We start from the raw sequence: 18,344 nt of genomic DNA, 5'->3' as shown, positions 1-18,344 counted from the left end.
TATAATGATCAAATTACAAAGTGTATGGTAGTTGCCAAACACTCTGACTCATCAACTGAAACAATACAGTGCATCTCTCAAGATAAACAGTCTGCTGAAACAGATTTCTGCACTCACCAATCCAGACATTGATCTGTAAAGCTTTTATAAAGGAAAGGCATTGAATATTAAATCACGTTCAACTCATCAATTCTCACCTTGCTATCCTTAGAGGCTTTAGCTGCATCCCATTTCTCAGCATTGACCTCAGTGTCGCTCCACTCCGGCCAGAGAGAGATGAGACTCTTTTTTGGCTCTTCAGGACTTTCTGATGCACTGACCGCTGAGGATGCTCTAGAGACAGCACATTTTTAATGTAGTCTATCTAAAAAGATGACTATTTAATATAATAATTTCATTTGAATTGGCACGATTTGTGATGAGTCTTTTCAATTGTTATTTTCAATCTAAACTGCATTTTACTATCAATCTCTCTACCTACAGTGCCTACTATATATTTAGGTTTAAAACTTTTTCCTTTGCAAACATTATTTCAAATACTGTTTTTCTTCTTCTTCTTCTTCAGGGAACAAAATTGTAGCTAAAATGAATGCTAAATTTTTTACATTTGTAAATTATGTTTATTAATCTACTGCAAAGAAAATGTGATTGTATGTTATTAATGTTAGAAAAGTAGGCATGTTTTTGTTGTTAATGCAAAATACACACACAAAACACAATTTCGTATTAGGCTCTCATAAAAGGAAAATGTTGTAAGTTATGTTGTCAAATTCAAAACTCACGTCACTCATACCGATCGTCCACCAATAATATTTTACTAAAAACATAAACAACTTTCGTAAGCTTAGGCTGAACACAATACAGTAAAGTTATAGGGTGGAATAAATGTTTTATTAATTATATTATCTGCGACTTATCCATATTATTTAAATATTTCGAGAGGATAACCATAGCGAAGTTGTATTAATGAATCTTCAGTCATAGCTTACTCTTTTTTGGGAGAGTGTCCAGGCGAAGAAGCGACGAGACTGGAGGAAGACGTCTTTTTCTTGGGTGTCTTCGACATTGCGAGTGTTCGTAGGCCTTATTTCTAATCTAAGAGTTCATAGTTTGAAGCAACACTTGGCTGATTAAAGCACGAAAGATAATGATGAATAGGAAGCAATGCCCAGGGTGAGACTCAGGCGGTAGGGAAAGTTTGTCATGTTGCTAGGCGACAGGATCGCTTGGGATTGCCGACAGCACGAGCGCAGGGCTTTATTACCACCTCGCGCCAATGAACTCCTCCTGACCTCCTCAAACAAACCCTTGAGGACACTGTCGTTTAGCGACAGGAAGAAAGACTCGTTTCTTTTCTCCTCTCTCGAATAGTTCATTTCAAAGAACCGATTCATTAATTTTAGGATCTTTATATATATATATATATATATATATATATATATATATATATATATATATATATATATATATATATATACTTGTCTTTTTTAAATTCGCAGATACAAAAAAACATTGGCTTACTACCGACCACTTAATGTACCTTTTAAGTCAGCAAGTAATTAACGTCATCTCGCGATACCTTACATTGCATCATCTTTTTTCTTTTTCTCTTTTAAAAAGTCTCAGTTGAGATTTTCTATTCAAATAAAATAAATATTAATTTAATTGTAGTTAAAGTAATCCATTACATTACACATTTTAAGGTAATATGATCAGACTGCTTTTAGATTACTTATGAACTATCTCGTTTATCGCATTTTTTTAAATAGGATAATCTTATACCATATTGATAAAAAATACAAAGATATATTATAATATATATATAATATAATATATTCCTTCATTGTTATTAACAACATAGATTGCATTAAACATTACATTACTGCAATGTTTGTGAAGGAACTGCAGGGGGTTTATGAATTATGAGTTTAGTGAAAAGTTAATAATTAATTAAATCATCAAAATGTAACATTTAAATAAGTCATTATAAAATAAAACACTTACTAAAAAAATGAAATATTTGTTTACTTGCATGTCATGTGACCATAACTAACTTCAGAGAACCATGAACAAGCAAATGTGATAATAAAATATTTATTTTAAAATCTCAGGGGTCCTTCAAGTAAATATATTAGGTGAAAGAGCATCAGTTTGTAAATTTGTGCATTTTTATGTGTTTGAAAGACATAAGCCTTTTACAGACATAGAAATACATGGTTAACCTACAGCGTGATAATTAAAATAAAAATGGTAACACTATTTTGATGGTCCTTTTTGAACATTCGGTCTACAATAAGTAACTTTCCACCTACATGTCAATAAACTCTCATTAAAGTATTAGTAGACTGTCTAATATCTGCTAACTCTGAATGTCTTAAAGGGACCACCAAAATAAAGTTAAACCAAATGAATGTTTAGTTGATGCAATATTGAAACACTTGAAAAAGCTGAAATTATTTTTATAAATACAACGGTCATTTAAATTAAATTGAATAATGTATTGCTATTGTGTAAATAATGTTATCATGTAAGCCATAAAAATGTAACTAGTCTGATGACATGTTAAAATCTAATTATAAGTACATTACTTATTTTTTGGAATCTGATTATGTACATGTAATCATTTACTACCCAGCTCTGCACATAATAAACACAATGACTAAATGAACCCATTTTCCAATGCACATTCGTCTTTCTATCGCCACATACATGAATGGTATGATTACTGCTTGTACAATTTTTCTGAAATCGATGGCACTCTTAACACATCTACAGCACCTGTGTAGTCAAGCATAACTGATTCTGTCCCCTTTTCCCATTATACACAGCTCATCCTCCATCTGAAGATGACCTACGGCAATGTTTCACCTGCACTAAATCCAGGATTCTCATAGCATTCTGTATTCTCAAGCATCTATGAAAAACAGCCAATATATACTACTGCCACATTTCATATTATCATAATTATATGATAATGCAACTTTTGTTAGAATTTCAAATTTTACAGCACATCCTCTCACATGTTCATGGAGATCACACAAGATAAGACTATAAACCATTTAAAAACTTTTATTCTGACATTGTTACTATATGCAATTTTGATAAACTTGCTCCAGCATATTAAAATGTATATTTGCCTTCAGGTGATTCTAAAATAAAGCATTGGACAGAGCAAATGCTCAGATCCCTCACTGAGTGCCAATTAAAAAAAAAAAAACAATTAATAAACATATTTTAACATTAACAAGCCTGAGGAAAACCAACATGATCTTACTCTCTGAACCACAAATACACATGCTTAGGCCCATGATTCTTACAGATCTCACATTAGAGGACGATTCATTTTCTTGATCAAATTATTTTGTGGTAAGAGCTTCAAGATTGATGACTGGATCTTCACAACAGACTAAATGCCCTGGGAATATGTACTATTATGCCATAAAGTGACATCTTGAGAACTTCTCCTGCAAAAATTTAGGGTGGTGATTCCCAGCAGCAGATGCAAATAGTCCAGAATTTATTAAAACAGCTCACCCTCTGTGACAAAAGCATTAGTTTGATTTAATTTTGGCTAAGAACTTTTACTGGTTTTTTGCCTGGTCCTATGACACCCATTTAGTTTAATTCGTTTTAAGCAATATTACAACAAGCACACACTGAAGTAACTTGCTTAACGCTAAAAGGACAGAACAAGAGTGAGAGAGAAAAACTGGTCATTAAAAGCATCAGAAAAATGTTTTGATCTGATCATCTGTCCTTTGGCAGTGATGTCTTCTCCCCTTTTAGAGCTCAAACTGTTGACCCCTGATTATGCTGTGATCCGTGGCAGGGGTTCGGGATGAGGTGGAATTGGGGAATTTCTTGAGCTCGGTCCCTGGCCTTCTTTCCACGTCAGACGATGGGACACACAAGAGCATCCACACTAGCAACAACCTGACTTGCTCTCAGCAGGCACTATATGTTGATCCAGTTTAATCTTGTCACCATTGTTCTCTTCAATTGGAAGACCTTTATCATTGAGGAGGATGTTCTCCACCAGGAACCGGGCAGCCTCATCAACATTGATGTTCTCCTGCAGTGAACAGAGTCAAATGTTAAAGGTATAGTTCAGCAGAAAATCATTCCTCATGTTGTTCCAAACCTGTATGAGTTTCTTTCTTCTCCATAAGATAAAAGAAGACATTTTCTTGTTACTTGAACTGTTTTTGATCATACAATGGAAGACAGTTGGGTCCAAATATCAGTGGACCTCTGAGTGATTTTCATTGTATGGATAAAAAACAATGAGCCATTCTTCAAAATACATTTCTTGCAGAAGAACTGTATTTTGTTGCCTTGTACCCACATGTGCAATGACAATAAATTTTAATCTAATCTAATTTAAGAAAAAGTCATACACGTTTGGAACGACATTGAAACCTTTCCAGAATACTGAGATCATTTACAGAACGGTCAATAGACCTAACTTGTTAAGCTAAACTGAGTGCTTAGTGAAGCTTCGAGAGGTACTTCAGCATGAAGCTGGATTGATGGCATCCGCCTACACGACGTCTCTCTTCTCATCGCTCTTTTGAGACAGTTCACTGTCTTTCCATTTACATCCCTCTATCCCTCAGCAGTCTGTGGCTTCAAAGCAATAAAGTGGGAATGAGACAGATTTGAGGAAAAGGGCAAAAAACCGAAAGGTTAAACAAAAGCCAATCATCCATATTTGTCATTCACCCAGAGTACTGAACACAATAAAAGTGGCACGGCCGTGCTGAGTGACAATGACTGTTTCTATTAGACAACTGATGTCCAGCAGTGGGCAAGAAAAACAATATAATCAGTAATGCTAATACATGGCCTACGGAACACTATTTGCTTGCAGTGAGCCGTGCAAATAACTTGAGTCTTCAAGCTTCATCATCATCAGAATGTTTGAGACATGACTTTCGAAAAGCTTTCTGTGCTCTTGCTTGTTTTAAAGGGCGATGAACTGTTGTGACCTCCTTTGGTAGAAACAACGGTTGAAATCATTGCCATTTTGAAATCTGCATGGGCCATTGAGAAGCTTGATTGAATTTAAAGACTTGTTATGAAACTATAATGATAATCAATTAAAACTAAAGAGCTCACAGAAGCCCTGTAGCCTACTGGTCTGCCCACACATTTAATAGGAAGTATTTTGCCCAATTATCCAGTAAAAACGTCTAAACATCTTTAAAAAGATTTCATTTTCTCTAGAATCAAAAATGTGTGCCAGACTCTTTTTATTCAAAGAACTTAACCTGAATAAAGTTTTTAGTTTTCTTGCTCAATTTGCGAATTTGTTTTTGTTTTATGCATTAAATGAACTCAAGGTTCATGAGATTTATGCTTAAACAATTTTGTTACCAAAATACATTTATTTTTAAGGATGTTTAGTCATGTACACTGAAAAACAAGGAGGAAAATTATTCTTTAAATGATTCTGCTTTTTATCTATCGTTTTGTAGTTTCATGTGTTTATACTGCATGGATCTATTTCTATCTCAGAACAATAAAAAAATGATTGCAGTTTCTTATCATTGCTATAATATATCTCCCAATGTCACTTCATACAGTATCTTGCAATGTGACTTCATTTCTTACAACGGTTACATTATATCTCCCAATGTGATTTTATTTCTTATTTAAAACTCTATCTCACAATAATTTTTACGTATGTATTTATTAATATTTTTACTCTTAAGGTTTAATGGTCTTCCAACATTTCCTACAATTGTCATTTGTTCAAAAAAGTGGGGCAAGGTGCAAACACAAAATACACATGCTGTCCACTGGGAGAGGAGCAATAGCAGGAGATAAAAAGAGAGACGGAAACGATCTTTAGATCAGTCAACATCGAGGCTTGATTGAACATGAGGAGGTCCCAATAGATAAGAGCCGACATATTTACCATACACAAACATGCACGTGCACAAACACACACACACACACACACTTACACACGACAGGTGCCAGAGCTCCCTGCCAGACATCTGTGTGCTTGAGTCCCTAATGGGGAGATCTATTTGAGAAACATGTGCTTATGCAGACTGACTGATGAGACACCTTCTGTTAAACAGTTGAGACCAGACACTGCTACAGACAGAAACCGAACAAACACTTTTTAAATAGCAAGACACAGTAAAGATATAGTTAAGGCCAAAACGTGTGACTTGAAAATGCATTTCAAGGGGTATAATTCAACAGGGAGTTAAATACCTACACAATCACACACTCTTCAAGACACTGTACTCCCCAGAATTAACAAACAGACATCTCCTTCTCCTCCTTCCTGTTCCTCTTTTCTTCCTTCTCTCAACCCAGAGTATTTCTCTTTAGCTAACTTAATTTATCCAGACTCGCCTAGCATCCCTCAAATGTGTGTAATATAGGAAACAGATTAAATGTGCGGAATACATCAAAGGAACTGCTGATGTAAAATTTAATCTTTTGCAGCGTTTTTAAGATTCCACTGATACTGTAAAAGAAGTGACTATATGGATCTTAGTCGGGAATGACAACCATTTGTAAAAAAAACCATGTGAAAGTAAGGAAACTAAGGAAAATCACTTATTTAGACAGGATGACTTCCATGTCACAAACACAAGGGCTTAAATAATAATAGTGAAATATAGTTGGATAAATAATATAAATTAATTCTAATAATAATATAAATGATAATATATAAACAAATTGATCAATTAAAATAAATATTTAAAATGCATGTTTTTACTGATGTAGCCTGCAGATCGTAATACAATATTACTATGATTATTATGTCAAAAAGCAAAAATACTTGTTTAGTTTGTGGTCCATTAGATGTTTTAATGTTGTTAGTCCTTTGTTTTTCCAAGGTTGAATAAAATTTTAATATTATGAAATATTATTATATTTAAAATGTAAAATTTTTATAATTTAGTGCTCATGAAACTTGTCTTATCACACTTGAAAACGGTTATGCTGCTTAATGTTTTTTTTTTTTTTAAACTGGGATTTTTCATAATTCTTTGATGAATTTAAAAGTTCAAAAGAACAGCATTTATTTAAAACATTATAAACACCTATACTGCCAATTTTGATGGTATATCCTTGCTGAATAAAAGTATTGATTTCTTTAAAATAAAAACGACTCCAATAATACTACTTTCAATTTAAATGACTCCAAACTTTTGAATAGTAACAAAATGAAAATAACTCCTTTTAATAAATTAATAAAAACAATCAAAAAATGTATACAAATAGTGTGCATTGTAATGCACTCAGTCAATCTGTAAACATAGCTGTATCAATCAAATTTGATATTCATGTTTAAGCAAATGTACTAATAAACATTGTGCTACTAGTACAACATTTTAAATCAGTGGGCAAAGTTTCAGCAATTCAAGCTGAGATTAAAAACTTCTCCCTCAAAAATCCCATACATCCCCTTGCTTCACGTGATATGTAACACATTGCACATTTGACACAAGTCTGGTGATTCAGGCAGGAGGAGTGGCTAATGTTCTTAAAACTGCCGTTTTGGCCTTAATACCACAGAGAATGTCAGCCATTTTAAATACTTGATCTAATATGGCAGCTTTCATGGTCGTCTGAGCTGATTAGAGAGGAAGGTGTAGTGAGAAGCATCTATTCTTAGCAAAAATGTCTCGTGACAAGTTCTCCTTCAGTTTGACCAAGCACAAACAAACATTTAAGTGGCTAAGTGAACATAGAACAAGCATATATTACCTTAGCTGATGTTTCAAACCATCCCAAAAACCCAGCCTCCTTGCAGAAGTTGTCCATAAGTGAGGAATTGTTTGATCCATCTTTCTTCTGGTCACATTTATTGGCGAGAAGGACAGAAGGGATGGGATTGCCATTGGCCAGTTTCACCTTGCTGTCCAAATCGTGCTTCCATTTTGAAACGGCCTCGAATGTAGAGCCTCGAGTAATGTCGAAAACAACAAACGCACCCACTGCCTCCTTATAGTAAACTCTGGTCATGTTCCCAAACCGCTCTTGACCTAAACATGAGACAAACATATAATACAAGCACAAGTATTATGAGTGATAGAGAGGAACAAACATATTCATCCAGTTGAAATTCCTAACATGTTTTCCATACATTTTTATCAAGGGAGTTAATGAGAGCATTTGGTGTTCCAGCCCACAGAACATAAAGTCTGACTGATTCTGGTCACAATCAGTCTGAGATGTGCTGCTCGGTCTCATAGTTCATTTTGCCTGGGGAGGGATAAAGCCAAGCACAGCGCAAAATCTTTGAGAACTAGATGGACAGAAAAAAGGAAGAGTGGAGCGAAAGATTCACCCAGCGGTAGTTGCTAATAACACATCAAAGAACTGACTCCGTGCACACACACCTCTCATATCCCTCTCACCTAAATTCACCACACTCGCTTATCATTACATTTACTGCCTTAATGTGTAAAAATCAAGAGCATACACCAAGCTTTTATATTCAAGTGTATATTTTTAAAATGTACAAAACAGCACATTGTGGAAAGCGGTTAAGAAATAGCTTTTGAACCTGCCATTTATTCTGACTAGCTTGAAAGGAAAAAAACTGAGCTTGACCTCCTTTTTGATACAACACAGCAAGGCATTAAAACTAAGAGCCGGTGAAGAGGACAGATGTAAATTGTAAAGAGACAATTTGTAAGAGAACAAGAACAAGACAAGACAACGAGAAAGAGACAAGCAACAGACAATTAGAGAAGGAGAAAATGATAGAAAGAGACAGTGAACTTGCTTCACTACAAACCAAAACAGTTGTCATATTGAACAAAAGAGAGAAGCTAGGCCTGTTGCGATTATTTGAACTAATCACAATCATTTGCGATTATGGTGATTGTTACATACTTTCAATTACTGTCACATAAGACATCCAACATTAGGGAATTCTAAAGGGATATTTCACTTGTACAAACACACGCACACAACACAAGGAGGTAGGTACGGATATACACCCACAACACAAGGAAGATTGAATGATGCATTTCAACAACATCAAGATAAACTGAAGTCTTTTGAGTAATGCTGCATTTAATTGGTATATTTTTAGCGGTATGCTAGCTAAATGCTATTTTTTTAAAGAGAGTTGTGAACACCTAGCATCTAGTAACACAGACCCCTCAGAATCAGATCTGTGAATTTTCCACCGCAACAAAAAGACTTCAGAGCAGTTCCATAAGTCTACAACACTCTGGTCTCAGTGTTTATGCAGCAGTAAAGCCAGATCCCAAATCACTCTCTCTCCCAGCTGCTGTTTATTTTTGCTTGACCAGCAAGTTGAAAGTTGAATGAATGATTCAATGGCTCGCTCGTTATGGCAGTCACTGAAGTAATTCATGAATGAATAAGAGTTGTTGATTGAATAGTTGAATGAACGACTCACTTATGAAGACAATCACTTGTTGCCAACTACTGGCATAACAATAGCTATGTTTCCATCTTTTTTTTATGGGCATTTTGGATTAGTGCATAAAAATAAAAACAGCTGGATGGAAATGCCAAGATGCACATAAATTAAAAAATTTGCATAAAAAAACGTATGCACACAACTGATTAGGATAAACTTTTTATTACTAAAACGTTAACTACGATGGAAACAAATTTAAATTCACATATTTAGACACCTTTAATAATTACAAGTAAGAGTGACATATTCAGCTGTGCATAAATTTATTGTTACTTATTGCAGTAAATGTACTTTACTGCATCCTAATCAAAATAAGTGCATTACTGTCAAATGTGCTTTTTAATAGGCAAAATAAGCAATATTAATATAGTTAACTGAATCCTATTCAGTAATATCTGCTGTTATAGATTTGTGGTATTTATTTATTTAAATTTAAAAGTCCCAATAAGCACTCATAGACATTCACAAAGGTATGTGTGGGCCACATGAACTTGGATTTTTACAAAGCCAAATTTTTGTCCCCGTCCAACCCTGCTCTCTACCGCTGCATGCAATACAGTAGGTTATAGTGTGTAGACCTTCAGATGTCTATATTAGGTTTTCAGTGATCAGCATTGAAACATAGAGCACATTTCACCCCCCGACGGTCTAAGCTCCATTATCTTCGCTTGTTCAGCTACGCACTTCACACGCCAAAAGCTCCTTAGGTCTCTCAGCAGCTAATTGCTCTTGATTGCTGGTCTAAATTTAGACCATTTAACCTAAGGTGAACACACCGGAGGGCTGACACACAAGTAGACAGAACCTAATTCTTGGCTCCCGGTCCATTTTGGGCACACAGCCCTAAAAATCTTTTTAAAAACTCGCTCTGATGTATTAAAGATACTGAATAACCAGAGACCAGCTACATACGCACTCGTGAATACATTTGGTGCGCTGGGCCAGCTGTCACAGAGCAAGAGAAGAAAGAAAATCTCAGAATTGCTTTTAGTTCCTAGAAACAGCATTTAAAGGGCCAGAATCGTACCCTTGATCAATACTTTATGCCCCAATATGCTGTGCATGCGGTTGTGAACTGGTATTTTCTCAGAATTAAAGCGCTACCATAGAAAAACAGAAGACCAGTGAACCAAGCGAACTGTACCTGCAGTGCTTCACAGTAAGTCGGCTACTTATCGAAAGAGAAAAGAAGAACTGCTGAGAGAATAGTGTGAAAGCTGAGGCTTAGCCCGACATGAAAAAGGCAAATGGAGTAGAAAGCTCTTGTATTAACTGTGAAAAAAGCCACAGTGTGATGTAATAGTTTCACAATGAAAGGTGCTTTCCCTGGTCCTTGGCTCCCTGAGGGGTGTGTGAAATTGCACTAAAATGAAGAAGCCAAGAAGAACATTTTTGAGTTCATCTAGTTTGGCCAATTCAAAGAAATGCACTTTTTCTTTGATTGTGAAAACAATTTGTACTAAAGTTATGCTTATAAATACTTTTACTTTCTCAAGAAGATGTGATGGGCCTGATCTGACAAAACAAACATCAAACCGATTCCGTTTATATATATATATATATATATATATATATATATATATATATTTATTTATATATATATAAATAATATATATATGTGTGTTGTAATGTAAAGTAATTTTTTTAAATAAAAATGGCAGATAGTAAAAAACAAAAATGAACACACGGCAGGATTCATGATTATTACAGGTGTTTTTTGGCAGGCGAGGTACAGTGGTGGTAAAGTTTTAGGTCATTTTTATCATTTTTCATCATTTGTGCCTCTGATCAATAATGCAGATACCTCAAACTGTTCATGCGGGGAATGAGAGGGTCAGGAATGGTGGCGTCAATAATTGTGAGGTGGGAGACCTCATTCTCCCTCCAGGGGAAACAATGTCAAGAATCCATCTCCATTTATCACCAATCAATGGACTTGTTTTTACAACTCACAAAAGAATCGATGGGATGTCGACCCGCCTGTAGCATGTGCAAATATAGCACAACACAAACTGACAGTTTCTCAACGGCACAAAGGGACCCGAGGTAAACAAAAGCTTTGACTGCATGGCGGCAAAAGAGACGGGCCAATCAACATTTTGAGAGGTCAATAGCGGCTAATGATTTAAAATAAATATGACTAACAATGAACAGTTTTGACAACACTGAGTGAGTCTTAATGATAGAGAAAGTTTATTAAGTCACTAGTTCTCTGATAGCAGTTTCTGTTACTTCCTTTTAAAACCACACCACTGGCTTTATTAAATACAATATATCAGATCAATGAGAAATCATATGTGGAACAGAAATTAAATCAGTCATAGACAACTGACATCTCTAGGAAATGGCTTGCAATAAACTAGGTTTTTCGGAGTACAAATTTTAGAAATTCAGAGTAGCTGCATAATTGCATTTTTCAATTAATTAATGTATAGGGTAAAAAGCTGTAACTTTCAAACTACAGTAATGTGACCAACAGCATTTTTTCGTATTTTAAAGTACCCTGTTGCTTAATTTCTTGGTTAAACGTCACAACAAATCTGTACACTTCTACATATGACTACTTATGTGAATTATTGTGATCCTGAAAAAAAGATCACTTAAAAGCTTGAGACGGTGAGAGAAAAGAGAGGGTGGTGGCGTAGGGAGACAGGGATACTCGCTGTCCATAGCCATGGCAACGTGAAGTTTCTCCTGCATGGCCTTTATCAAGATAACAATCTTGTGGGTGTGTTGCTATGGGAACAATCCAAGCCAGACGAGCCAGCTGCATTTTTTTTTTGGTGCTGCGTGGAACATCAACACACTTCAGTCGCTTTGGGCCACTGTTACATCCCTAAACAACAGTACAGCTAATGACCAGAGACAGAGGCTTCACGGCACTGGAGTAAAGACTATCTGCAATCAACAACCCCGAAGACAAGCCAATATTGACACAGAACACTGTAACTGTAGTTTAGAAAAGTTTCAAAAAATAAAATAAAAATGACATACATATATATAATAAACAGAACTTTCAGCTGATTTTTTCTCAGATATTAATAACTTTTATTTATATTTTATTAACTACGTTTTTAATATATGTATATATATACACGGTAGGAAATTTACAAAATATCTTCATGGAACGTGATCTTTACTTAATTTCCTAATGATTTTTGACATAAAAGGAAAATGTACAATTTTCACCCATAGAATGGTTTTTTGGATATTGCAAAAAATATATACCCCAGCAATTTAAGACTGGTTTTGTGGTCCAGCGTCACATACACACACACATACATACATACTGTACATATACATCTGAAGATGAAATAAATACATTAACAAATGCCATATTTTGGATGGATGGATGGACGAATGCATTGCTGTTCCCAATCCTTGGCACAATGTTAAGACTTTCTTTAAAGCTCCATGTCTGTAATAAGCATGTTCCTTTCAGACAGCCCCAGTGGAGCACTGCTATTCTGGGCCAAGGTAGGCGGGTGAGCCCCTGGCTTCAGTCAGGGTCCGACACATACGTATTTGCACAAGGCCTTGATTACAGTCATCCAATTCAGGGTCATTATCGTAATCGCTAGTCGGTGCGGGTATAGAAAAACTGCGTACTTGATTAGTACCACTGAGATACCAATTATGTGCATGATTAACAGGGTTAATTAGCAGTGTAGAAGTAAATGCATAAATGGGACAGACTTTGATCAACTTTATCCAGAATGATACAGGTCTGGACTAGCTTTGGGAACTGGGCCAGGACGTCACAGTGAACAGATGAGATGCTTGTGTTTTTACAATTGCACATCATTGATATGGTACACCGCATAGTAAAGTACAGTATTGTTGTATTGTTGTCCAGATACATTCACACATGCACCCACATACACACTGAAAGAACCTCTCTAATTCACACTTCATTGACATTGTCCTTGCAGCTCACTGTGACAACCAAGACCGAGCTGAGAGAATAAAAGACTGAGTGAGAAAGCAATGAAGAAAAAAGGGTACATAAACTATTTTAAAGAAACACTAGCGTCTAAATGAAGGACAATCCACGGTTGATGAAACACTGCCACTCAGTCCTCTAAAATGGCTTTTAAATGCTGAAAACTAGCTCTTTGGCTAGAGACAATGTACATGTGTTTGCCATTCTAGGGTTTAAATTTTGTTTTATATTTTTTTTTACAGAAATATACTTGATGTGTTTTATTAGTTATACATTTTATTAAATTATAAATGCACTAAATCTCATTCATGTAATCCCCATTTCATATAAAATAATGAATTTTTAACTATATATAGTAATGTTAAAATGCAATATGTTTTTTTATCCTATAGGGCCCGTATTAATCTTTCATTATAGCTTGGACTTCATACTCAAAATGTTGAAATAATTAGTGCAACTAGTACAGGTAATTTAACACAATGTAAGAAAATGTTCTATGAAAAACTTATGAACTCTCAAAAAATAATAAAGTATATTATTTACAATAACTTTGCCTCAGGATCTGAGATAAAAAAAAATGAAACTAGACAAGTTAATGTCTTTTAAAGGCTAAAAACAAAGTTTATAACTTTTTGGCTGAAGACTGTATGTTTGTTTGCCATTCTGTGTTTGACAATTTTGTTTTATGCTTTTTACAGAAATGTATGCATGTTTCATTTGCTACACATATATTTTTATTTGACATGAAACATAACTTTTTTAATTTAATCTCCACTTCCTGTAAAAAGCCCAAAAAAAAAAAAAAAAAAGGAGTAGGCTACTGAAAGTCCAAATGTTTGGGGAACAACTTGAAAGTCCAGGTAATTTTGCGAGAAAAAAGAATTTGAAACTTTCTGAAGTAAAAAATCTCATCACTCTAACTATCACTCTTCCAAAAAAAAAAAAAAAAAAAAAGGAACAATTATGTTTTATTAGATGTTAGATGTTTTCTCTGCATTGTGTCCCAGTAACAGTGAAGTTGTGTGCGATTTGTGAAAAAAACCGATGGGGGGGGGGTGCTTTTGGAAGTTTTTATGATTTATTTTTTTATATGATAAAAACTGTATTTAGTGTGATCTCAGTTAAATAAAAACATTGTAGGCCTACGTTAGGCCTATTAATTGTAATGATTTAATGTCCACAGTTATTCAAATAACAAATATAGAGTAGAACGCAAAGTAGATTTTTGAAACTCTGAATCAGTTAAACCATTGCGTCACAAAATGATTCTCTATTTCGAAGCACTCCAATCGGAATCGCAAATCACAAATCATTTAATTCAGATCGGGAAGTCAGAGCAGGTTTGCGGGATGTTTTGTATCCCCACAGGGGATAAAAGTAATTCAGCAGATGCAGAGATGCATAGACCAGATGGGGGGAAATCCCCCCCATCCCCCCTGGCAAATCGCAACCTTGCATTTATTAAAGAAACATGGCTTCAAAGAGCACGTCAGAGATATATTTCAATTTAAAAATACTTGTATCATGCCAGAGTACAGAATTTAGGGTGCAGAGTAGGCAAGGTGATACATCATTATTTAGACCAATAAACCATCCCTGCCATACAAATCCACACGATTCAATTTCACAGGAGGCTGACGCACATGACACTGAAATTAAATTGAAAACTAAAGTTGTCCATTTGTTTGCTGTGGACAGTTGCTACAGTATATTGAATTACACATGCCTCCATGGACCTATTGTGCTCTTAGAATACTGCAGTGGAAAGACATAATCTGTCTTTGGGGAAATATAGAGATTGCAGTGTGGGTCTGCCTCTTATGACAGCAGCAGTGCAGTAATGGGAAGAGAAAGAGTGTGAATAGATTGCAGACAGACAGCTCTCCAATGTCTCGCAAGCACTTTAGTGTGAAAATGCTGAGTCATACTGAATCATAAAGTACATTATTAACCCTAGAAATCTTACTAGATTATATTTGATACATGAATGAACTTGATCAAACCTTTGCTGAAAAGTCGGTTGTAATCCATCTTTTACATGCTTTCTACGTTCTGATTGATAGATACATGTTAAAGTGTTAGTTCACACAAAATGTTTATCTCACCCTCAAAGCATCCTAGGTGTTTGTGACTTTCTTCTTTCAGATAAATCCAATCGTAGTTATAGTAAAAATTGTCCTTGCTCTTCCAAGACTTTCATTGGGGGCAAGCGGGTAATCTGGATATTTATCCTCACAAAAACACATTGATTAGCTACGAGGGGCTTTTATTCACCCCCCGAAGCCATGTAAAGGATGTTTTATTACAGATGCACGCACTTTATTTCACGTCTTCTTAACCATTGAAAGGCATGGAAGAGCAAGGTCAATTGTTATGATTGGATTCGTCTGAAAGAAGAAACTCACATACACTTTTATATATTTTGAGTAAAACACTAAAGAATTTTCATTTATGGGTGAACTAACCCTTTAAGGCAGTAAAAGGCCTTCTAGTATAATTATAAAAATGTCCACCTTCAGGTTTTGGTACATGCATAGTTTTGCTGTGAAATCTTTGAATATATTTATATTTTTTGTGTTTTATATTGTTAGTAATACTTTAAGATGAATATCTACTGGACTGGAGCTACTTAGATTTACTTGATAATACATAAAAAAAATCTAAGAAAAATCAATATAAAATGCATAACAGACTTTTGAAGAATGTTTATTTGTACATCAGTCAAATGTGTGTGTGTGTGTGTTTGCACATTTATATTATTGCTTATTTTTGATCAGTTTAAGTGGCCCTCTGGATGAAATAGTTTTTCTTCTTGGAGCTCCTTGTTTTCTCATCATATCATACTGGATGTGTTATTAAAGCCTGATGTATCAAATAATAATAAAAACGTGTTTTAGACTTTAGAATAAAATGTTTAAAATATATATTAATATTATATGTCATACTTTACATGGTTAAATGTATGACTGTATTGTATGGGTGGGATTTTTTTATTGCATATTAAACAAAAGAACAACAGAATAGCTATGGCAGTTGTGTAGCTTATAGATGTATGTGAATGAATGAAAAGTCCACGAGCGGTGTTATAACTTATAAGAGTGTTCCTTTTTCATGTGGAGCGCCAGGCAATCTGCAGAATGTGATTTTATAAGCAAGTGAAGGCTAGTACAGTTATACAATTCAGTTGTTACCTCACATGGGATACAATGAAAGAAAGCAAGCAAGCTCAAAAAGAGATTGCGTTCTTTTTTATGACTTGCGTCACGTCAATGTTTCAGTTGATACGTGATTTCACTTCCCTTTTCACTAAAGCACGTTCAGTTACATAGCACTGGTGGTATTGTAGGTCTGTTTGTGCCACCGAATCAACAAAGATAACGCATATGTGTAATTTAATAACTCGCAGATTGGTAGGCTGCGTCTAAAGACAACACTTTTAACACGTTCTGGCCCCTTTTTATGTCTAGATCATAGGCAGTTCACGGAGTGGAGTGGCATATCACTCCCCTCCCTCTCTCACAACATGACCTACATAGCGTAAGTAATTATTTTCGCTAACGTGATCACAGTAAGCTGGGACTCACACCTCACACTCATTCGAGGCTTTCAGAAAGTTTAGCGTATTCTTTCCAAGCTGTTTTTTTTTTTTTTTATTGTCATAATAGCCAGGATTTCCCGGTTTCATTTTAAGTAGACTTTTGGATGCCTTACTGGGAGCAGATCTGGAATCAAAGCGAAGTCCGAATCGTTCATCGTGTCGGATCATTTTAATGAACCACTTGAACCTGTGCACTAACTCGTTCACAAATCTGATTTTTGGATCACGAATTTTTAATTAATTAAAAAAAATTAAATGGTTTAAATCACGATTCTGATGAACAGAGAACATCCCCTTTGAACATGATTCGAGAACCAGTCACTGATAGTAAAGTATTTGTCGAAGTGTGGTGGTAGAAACGTTACAAATAAAATGATCTGAAAATATATTTACAACTGACTGACAGTTGTAACAGGCTTAGGAAGAAATTACGTTTTAATGTAACCTTTTCAACCGAGTGATAACAACAGTAGCTAAATGCAGAGTTTAAGTTGTAAATGCTAATTATTTGGATTGTGTTATGAACGGAATCAAAGTGGACACATGGAAATTAAAACTATCCTTTATATTTGATGCTTTTAATAAAACTTAACTGAAATGTAAAGATTTACACTATAACAAAAGTTGACTCTTTATACGATTCTTTGAAACGAACTGTTCAGAGGAACCGAAACTCTGAATGAACTCGGACTTTCCATCATTAGTCTAAACTCAACATTACATCAAGAGTCATGTGCTACCTTGTGCGTGCCTGGAGGCTTATTAATCTCGAGACAAGGGGGTTAAAAACGTATACTACTATAAGGGTGGCCATATACAATACAAAACATTTAAAACTGTATCTGTATGTTTATTAAATTAATTCTAGATTTAAGACATTTCCATTTACACGTCCTTACCTGCGATGTCCCATAGCTGTAGTCGCACTAGTGTTTTACTGTCCCAGTTGATGACTTTGAGCGCAAAATCCACTCCTATGGTCGCTCTGTAGTGTTGCGAAAAGAGTTGGTGCACGTATCGCTTGATGATGCTCGTCTTTCCCACACCAAGTTCCCCGATTACCAAAACTTTAAACAAATACTCCTTACACTCCGACACAGACCCGCCTGCCATGCTGCCAAATGTCAGTTATGAGAGAGGAAAGTTTTGGGCAACTTTTAATCAGCAACTTCCTCTCTACTCCCTCACACAGTTTGGAGAAGTGCTTTGGGCTCGGGGACGTGAGTAAGGAAAGTATTCAAACAGAAAGCACACGCTCCCTCTCCTCCCACCGGACAACCACCTGATAAGTCATAGGACCCGGAAATATCACGCCTCGATTGGATTGCTTTGGTTTTCACCCGGTTGGGCTTTAGGGTCAAAGCAATAAAGAG

General features: G+C 35.4%; 2 protein-coding genes across 2 annotated transcripts in view; both read right to left on the bottom strand.

Annotated features, from left to right (window-relative positions):
* Positions 1 to 1,384, bottom strand: part of adgb (androglobin) — a 32,112-nt gene extending 30,728 nt beyond the window's left edge. The window contains exons 1-2 of the mRNA XM_052585620.1: positions 990 to 1,384; positions 198 to 333 (exon numbers count right to left, since the gene is read on the bottom strand). Of these exons, the coding sequence (XP_052441580.1) occupies positions 198 to 333; positions 990 to 1,066 (213 nt within the window). The 5' untranslated portion in view covers positions 1,067 to 1,384. The remainder of the gene's footprint in view (positions 1 to 197; positions 334 to 989) is intronic.
* Positions 1,385 to 3,053: 1,669 nt separating this feature from the next.
* rab32a (RAB32a, member RAS oncogene family) lies at positions 3,054 to 18,269 on the bottom strand. The gene is made up of 3 exons (XM_052585619.1): positions 17,871 to 18,269; positions 7,738 to 8,015; positions 3,054 to 4,072 (listed from the first exon to the last, which is right to left on the bottom strand). The coding sequence occupies exons 1-3, from the start codon at positions 18,082 to 18,084 to the stop codon at positions 3,923 to 3,925; spliced, it is 642 nt and encodes a 213-aa protein (XP_052441579.1). The 5' UTR covers positions 18,085 to 18,269; the 3' UTR covers positions 3,054 to 3,922.
* Positions 18,270 to 18,344: the final 75 nt, after the last annotated feature.

This window comes from Carassius gibelio, chromosome B20 (genome assembly GCF_023724105.1).
Source record: "Carassius gibelio isolate Cgi1373 ecotype wild population from Czech Republic chromosome B20, carGib1.2-hapl.c, whole genome shotgun sequence".
Taxonomy (NCBI): Eukaryota; Metazoa; Chordata; class Actinopteri; order Cypriniformes; family Cyprinidae; genus Carassius; species Carassius gibelio.
Note: the sequence above shows the minus strand (reverse complement) of the source record. Positions and strands in the feature narration are given on the sequence as shown.

What these genes read in the sequence shown, in the direction of transcription:
- rab32a (XM_052585619.1), bottom strand. Translation starts at nt 18,084, where the DNA reads ATGGCAGGCGGGTCTGTGTCGGAGTGTAAGGAGTATTTGTTTAAAGTT. An exon ending in ACAGCTATGGGACATCGCAG is followed by an intron (nt 8,016 to 17,870) that starts GTAAGGACGTGT and finishes TCTCATGTTTAG; the next exon opens with GTCAAGAGCGGTTTGGGAAC. An exon ending in GGTTTGAAACATCAGCTAAG is followed by an intron (nt 4,073 to 7,737) that starts GTAATATATGCT and finishes TGTTCACTGCAG; the next exon opens with GAGAACATCAATGTTGATGA.